Raw genomic sequence first — 6,728 nt, 5'->3', positions numbered from 1 at the left:
GTCTTTATGACCAAATAAACAGATTGGATGTCAAATAAACAGTACAGTGGACCTTAGGAGGATTTTAATTGTGAATATCTATTCATCATTTTTGTACTGTGGTGTGGCCCACCTAAGATTTATATCCCTATCATTTTGTGTATCAAGCCCTAAAATGATATGTAAAAATGGATGAACGGAATAGATGAAATACGTACATCATGGTGGGGCCCACAGAGCACCGACCACTAGCCACGGGGCTGGTGTCAGGGGGAGTAGCCAATCCTTTCCCCGGTGAAAGTATAGTGTGCAGCCCACCCGATGAGCGGATCCACTTTATTTTAACCTTAGCTCATAACGTGGTGCGCCCTACCTTTTGTACAGTCTTTTTTATTTTGCACATTTTGGCGGAAGGAATATATATATATATATATGTGTGTGTGTGTGTGTGTGTGTGTTTGTTGTATCATGATACAGCTGATGTATCTGTTTATTAGGGAAATTTACAATCGGCAATGTATCCAATGGGCCTACAAACGTCATAGGGGGGCCCACTTAATTACTGCAATTGAATCCGTACTGGAAATAAGTTGCAGAAAATGCGGCGAATGAGGAGCCCAGGGCTGATCGCAACAAGCTCCAGCGAAGAAAAAGATGATTCTGCTCACCTCAGGTTACGTGCTCTCCTCAACGCTTCCATTCCTTAGCGCCTGATAGCTCCTCAATTACCATTTTTAAATTAATGAATTGAAACGCGTTTTCCAGAAGCAGCCACGTTGTACCCTCTCTTCCTTTGTGTGCCGGGAGCCAATTAGGTGAGACGCAGGACTCACCCGAGCTGGTGGGGCCCACCTTGATGTATGTATTCTGCATCCACGCCGTTCATCCGTTTTTCCAGATCATTTTAGGGCACTATCCCAAAAATGAAGATGATTCAATTATCAGGTGGACCATACAACAGTAAAATGTGGTGATTGACCATTAATGAGTCCCAAAAGTTTTGGATCAAGCTGATATTTGTTTTTTGCCTTCATCATCTAAACAATAAGTTATGCCCTAAGAAGTTTTTAATGGTCAGTCACCACTGTTTCTTATAATATGGTACACCTGATGATTGAATCTATTTCAGTTTTTGGATAATGTAATAAAATGATATGTGAAAACAAATGGACGGAGTGTATACAAAATACGTACATCAAGGTGGAGGCCCCACCGTCTTGGGTAGGTCCAGGGTCTCACTTAATCCGCTCCGGGGTGCGCCACGCCTCACTAGCACGCGGGTCGTCGGAACCGGATTGGCTACTCCCCTCCCACGAGCCAATGGCTCGTGGTCGGTGCTCTATTGGCGCACCATGATGTATGTGTTTCATCCATGCCGTCCATCTATTTTTATAGACCATTTTATGACGTGAGATAAAAAAAGTGAGGTATATCACAATCTCAAAAGAACTTGATTGAACCATGACCATTAAAAACGTTTTGGGTTCTTAAAAGTTTTGTATCAAGATTATGTTTGTTTTTTTCCCTTCATGGGTCTGTATGGCCTAATCAACATGTTGGATGTCAAATAAACAGTACAGTAGGCATTAGGAGGATTTAAATGGTAGATACCCAATTGCTATTGTTTTCGTGTTGTGTGATTCATCTGATATTTGTATCCGTCTCATTTTTGGCATAATGCTCTAAAATGATCGGTAAAAATGGATGAACGGAATGGATGAAACACATACATCATGGTGGGGCCCACAGAGCACCGACCACCAGCCATGGGGCTGGGTCAGGGGGAGTCGTTGTCAGAAGTCGTAAAGGATGACACCTGTCATGATTTTGCATCCAGGGCGGTGATATCGCGGACGTCCAGCGGCGGTGGCCGTCACCTCTTGTAAAGTAACGGCATATTGACGGCGTCCTCCATCCCCAGTCAATTCCCACTAACGACCGTCAGCAATGACTGACGGCGTCTATTGTTGCCTCGTAAATATCTCTTTTCGGACAGCTGCTGCTCCCCTTTGGTTTTCGAAATACTTCCGAACCAACAGGCCCGGTTCATTTAAGTAGAGGCTCGGACTCTTTTGATCCGACGGCTGAGATCGCGTCCCCTAGGTTCGGTATTCTATGCCGCTATTTAGGCCGATCGCTTAGGGCTTGTACTGCAATCACAAAAAAGTTGTCGAGTTGGGACGGCGTATCGGAAGTCTTTCGTTCTTTCAAAGATTCTGCTGCTTGTTCTTTTAACGGACGTTAGGGTGTGATCGATGTCTGAGCGCAGTGAAGATTCGCCTTCCGGCGTTGATTCTATTACCGAGAAGATAACGGAGAAGCTTCACCACCATGATTCGTCCTCATCCTCATCGTCCGATTCAGACAACGAGAAATCATCCCCCTCGGCCGTCAAATCGTCCCCCTCGGCCGTCAAATCGTCGATTTATCGGCTTTTTGGGAGGCAGAAGCCCGTGCACAAGGTCTTAGGCGGAGGAACGCGTATGGGAAATCGTCCATCTATTTCCTTTTTAATTTTCTTTTACAGTTCCCATTTTTCTAATAATTAATTAGAGAATTCCAGTTCATGAAATAATTGAAAACCCTAGTTCGATTCAAGGAAATGGATTATAAGCTTCTGTTTTCTAAGGTCTTCAATATTATAGGCGATATCGTTTGTTTCTTTCTCAGATCGGGCAGTCGGTAAAGTAGATCTTGATTTTTATTTTTTGTTTTTTTTTTATTTTTAATTTTTTTTGCTGTCTGAATGATTCTATATATGTATATATATATATATTGATTGATTGATTGAAATTTTATATTATTTTATTTCTTATTTATTACGTTTTAAAATCTGGTTAATTTTTCCATCCCTTGTTTGGTCGATTATTTTACAAACTCGTTATTAACTTGAGATCTTCTTCTACTGCTGTTTTCTGAAATGGATTTTTTTCACAGCCCTCTGCTACTGCCTCATCTTAATTATTTTCTTGATAATCATTAATTTTTGGAAAATTTTGTTTTTCCTGTTGCTATTTTTCTTGTGTGTGTGTGTGTGCATGTGCGGTTCTTAGTCGTTTGAATTTGGATCTGCAGCTGCAAATATTTTTCTATGGAGGAACAAGAAGATCTCTGCAGGCGTTTTGGGTGGGGCCACCATTCTGTGGGTTCTGTTTGAGTTGATCGAGTATCATCTGCTTACGCTCATCTGCCACTGCCTCATATTCACCCTTGGTATTCTGTTCCTGTGGTCCAATGCCTCCACTCTCATCAACAAGTAAACCATCTTCCCACTTTTTACTGGGTTAGAAATGTCGTCACCTGATTCAATTTTGGTTCCTAACATGTTCCGTCATTAGGTCTCCACCACGCATTCCTGAAGTAAGGATCCCACAAGACATTGTCCGTGACACTGCCATCAACCTGGGTTATGATATCAACCAGGGTCTGGCTGCTTTAAGGGAAATTGCATCTGGACGGGATCTGCGGAAATTTCTTGCTGTATGTTCTCTTAAGATCTCTCTGATGCATTTGCCAATTGGGTAATTTTGTGATTTGTGTTCTTATATGAGAAGATGTGCTTCGGTTGCTCAGGTAATTGCTGGCTTGTGGGTCCTGTCGATTGTTGGGAGTTGGTGCAATTTCTTGACCTTGTTCTACATAGGTGAGGAAATTGTCTCTTTGCTTACTTGATTTTATGTCAATTGGTAGACTATTAAGGATTGATGTCATTTTAACCCATGCTGTCTCATCCTCTTTGAAACAGTGTTTGTTTTGCTCCACACCGTGCCTGTTCTATATGAGAAATACGAGGACCAGGTTGACTCTTTTGCAGAGAAGGCGATGGCCGAATTCAAGAAGCAGTGGGCAGTTTTTGATGCCAAGGTTCTTAGTAAGATTCCAAGAGGGCCGTTGAAAGCTAAGAAGGTGGTTTAGATGGGCGATAAAGTATCTTGAGACAATAGTAGGTTCTGATAGACTAGCTAGCTTTGTTTTTTTCCGTGTTGTTGTGACTATCTATCCATTGTTGCCTAGAACCCTTTGCTATTTTCTTTGGCCGTTTTTTGAAGTGAGTGTTGGGGGTTCTCAGTTTGGATGAATATCATGAATTTGGTATCTTGTAGGACCAATCCAAGTTCTAGCTATGTGAATCATCTTTGATGTTTACACCATTTTGTACATGCATGATGCATGTGAGAAGTTCATGGGTGTCTTTCTTCTGCAAGGGGTGATCTTGCTGCGATGATGATGGGGTATCATCCTTCTGTCTGCACTCTACATGTCTTCTATTTTCTAGCAATATATTACCCCAATCTTGATTCAAGAGGACTGGACTCTCTTCTTACTGAATGTTGCCAGAGGTATATCTAGACATCCATATTGAAACAGCATGTCAACTTGTTCATGTGCTAGAGGCTGGTTTTTTTAAAGCTTCTTATGTTTTTGTTAAAGCCGTAAAGCCTACATGACTTGTGATACATAGTGCTTCAGAAAAATGGTGGTGTATTTACCTTTCTTAAGTATGTCCCAACATGCCAGTGTTGGGAATCCAGCCTTCTATACTTTCTTTCTCTGGATATTAACTAAATTTTGGGAGAGCATTATTTGTGTCTACATACTGACTTGGTATGCAATAATACCTTTTTTTACATGATTCACAATGTGTCTTGGCATTTCCTTTTTTCTTCTTTTTTCTTGCTTTTTTTTGTGATCCTGGTAGCCAATAGTTGTCATCATGTATGAACTCGGGTCATAAGATTTTGGTTGAAAACATTGAGTTAGATGAAGGTTGGTATAAAACATGTCACTCGCATTTGCGGATGGAGCATAGGAATGGAGAGGAGTATAAACTTGTCTTAGGATTGACATTCATAACACATCATAGGATGGGAATGAAAGTGGGATGGGAATGAAAGTGGAGGTTGAGGATAAATTTACCATGTCAAGAGTGTGGGACTTGTAGAATACCATTGGATCTGACTCTTCTCACTGAGGAGATTAGTAGAAGGGTACATATTAATGGCTACATTTGTAAGTCTCGAGGACATGCCAAGGTTCTCATCTTTAGAGATGTGATTTACATGGAGTTGGTTGTACACATCACATCCTTAATGATGTGATTCACCTCAATACACTCAATTGACATTTTGCATGGTTACCCTAATTGACAATTTTTTTGGGCAATGACACATTTTTTGTGCTCTGCACAATGTGAAACACACAAAGAAGCTATGTAACAGAGGACTCTCTATTTTCTAAAGAGGAGCTATGTAAGAAAGGGCACTCCCATCTCATTTCACGGATGCCCCATGGGTCAATGCAAAACTTGTCCCAAGTTGATGACCTTATGCTGCATCAAGGTTAGTTGGCCATTATTCTTTATGAAGATGGAAGATCCATGTTCTTTGTGGAGAGACTAAACTGGGAGAAGAACATTTTCCCAATAATATATTGGCCTTCAATACTGCTTCAATACCTGGTTTTGGATTTTTTTGGATAAAAGACTGGGCTAGTGGAGAGGAACATAACTGTTGCTGGGTCTTATTTTGCCACCTATTCCTTATCTTCCTTTTTTTCTTGTTGTGGTTGCAGCCTCCATGGCCCTAAGGCTTGAAAAATTACAGAGAGATTGGTGAGGAATAGGAGAGAGGCAGGTACCGCATAATCAAATGCAGTGAGGTGCAAAGAAGTAAGAAGGCTGGCTTGGGGTGGGGAAGATTAGGGGGAACGAACTGGAGCCTTCTCAGCAAGATTTGGTGAAAAGGAAAGCGACTTCTGGAGTGTGGTTGGCAACAATGGGAAGGAGAATGGTGGGTGGTATGAAAGTGGGGAAACTGCTTGGGAGTGTAGAGGAAAAGCATTCAAAATGGTGGGATTTACATGGAGAAAATTTTGGGAGATCTTCAAGGAAGGACTGATCTTTTAAAAGTGAAAACAGAGACAAGGTGAGATTTTGGAAGATGTGAGTGAGTAATGAAGCACTCGCATGGAGCAGCTCCATAAAAGGCTCACTGGGTGAGGAAGCTTGAAAAATTGCAGAGCGACCTTTATTTGGGAATGAAGAGGAGAGAGACAAGTTCCATGGTCTTAGTCTTAGTCTTAGTCTTTGTAGAGTGTTGTCCTTAAAAGGGGTCATTGGTTGAGGATTGCTGCAAAGTCTTGGGAGGCAAACTAATGGTGTAACTTCACTTTTAAAATACATACTTAAAGAGGATGTATAAGTGGGGCCTTTCACTCTCTTGTTGGGTTCTTTCAACGGTGTTCATTGACAGTGGAGATGGATACTTACAGCTTCTTGCATCTTTGGCTCAGCTCCCTTTTAGTTGGGAGAAACACATTAGGAGATGGATGCCTATAGCTTCTTGCGTCTTTAGCTCCTTTCTAACCCTAAGTTGGAGGATCCCCTCCTTTCACTGTAGTCGGGAGAAACACATTTGGAGATTGGTCCTTTCGTACAAACTGTGAAGACCCTGGAAATAATATTGTGCCTCATTGGTTTTGCCCCCAATGAGTTTGGTGGAAGCCTACCTTGCTGGCATCTCTTCTTCATAGGGAACCTTGTCCCTAGTGGGATCAGGGGTATGGTTAGAGATGATGAACATATAATTGCTGTGGTTGTAAATGTGATTAAAGCCCAAGCCTTGGACCTTGAGTAGAGGAATGCACCTATTTGCTATGAAGCTATGTGGACCAGTCTTTGGCGAAGCTAACTCAATGGATATTATAAATTGGATCTAGGAAGGTCATCTTGGATTGTGCAAGCTCCTGTC

At 41.7% G+C, this 6,728-nt stretch overlaps 1 protein-coding gene and 1 long non-coding RNA gene across 2 annotated transcripts; both read left to right on the top strand.

Moving 5' to 3' along the window:
* The first annotated feature begins 2,210 nt into the window (after positions 1–2,210).
* On the top strand, positions 2,211–4,125 carry LOC131241330 (reticulon-like protein B2). The gene is made up of 5 exons (XM_058240135.1): positions 2,211–2,460; positions 3,055–3,235; positions 3,318–3,459; positions 3,553–3,622; positions 3,725–4,125. Exons 1-5 carry the CDS (start codon positions 2,235–2,237, stop codon positions 3,892–3,894), a joined length of 789 nt encoding a protein of 262 aa, XP_058096118.1. The 5' UTR covers positions 2,211–2,234; the 3' UTR covers positions 3,895–4,125.
* Positions 4,126–4,865: 740 nt separating this feature from the next.
* On the top strand, positions 4,866–6,208 carry LOC131241331 (uncharacterized). Its single transcript, XR_009168995.1, has 2 exons — positions 4,866–5,318; positions 5,551–6,208. It is a non-coding gene; the product is annotated as an uncharacterized LOC131241331 (long non-coding RNA).
* The last annotated feature ends 520 nt before the right edge of the window (positions 6,209–6,728 follow it).

This window comes from Magnolia sinica, chromosome 3, assembly GCF_029962835.1.
Source record: "Magnolia sinica isolate HGM2019 chromosome 3, MsV1, whole genome shotgun sequence".
In the NCBI taxonomy this organism is placed as follows: Eukaryota; Viridiplantae; Streptophyta; class Magnoliopsida; order Magnoliales; family Magnoliaceae; genus Magnolia; species Magnolia sinica.
The sequence above is the reverse complement of the archived record's forward strand: the minus strand, read 5'-3'. Positions and strand labels throughout refer to the sequence as shown.

Coding starts and splice junctions, on each gene's coding strand:
- LOC131241330 (XM_058240135.1), top strand. CDS start 2,235: ATGTCTGAGCGCAGTGAAGATTCGCCTTCCGGCGTTGATTCTATTACC. Junction 3,236..3,317: donor GCCTCCACTCTCATCAACAA/GTAAACCATCTT, acceptor TTCCGTCATTAG/GTCTCCACCACGCATTCCTG. Junction 3,623..3,724: donor CTTGACCTTGTTCTACATAG/GTGAGGAAATTG, acceptor TCTTTGAAACAG/TGTTTGTTTTGCTCCACACC.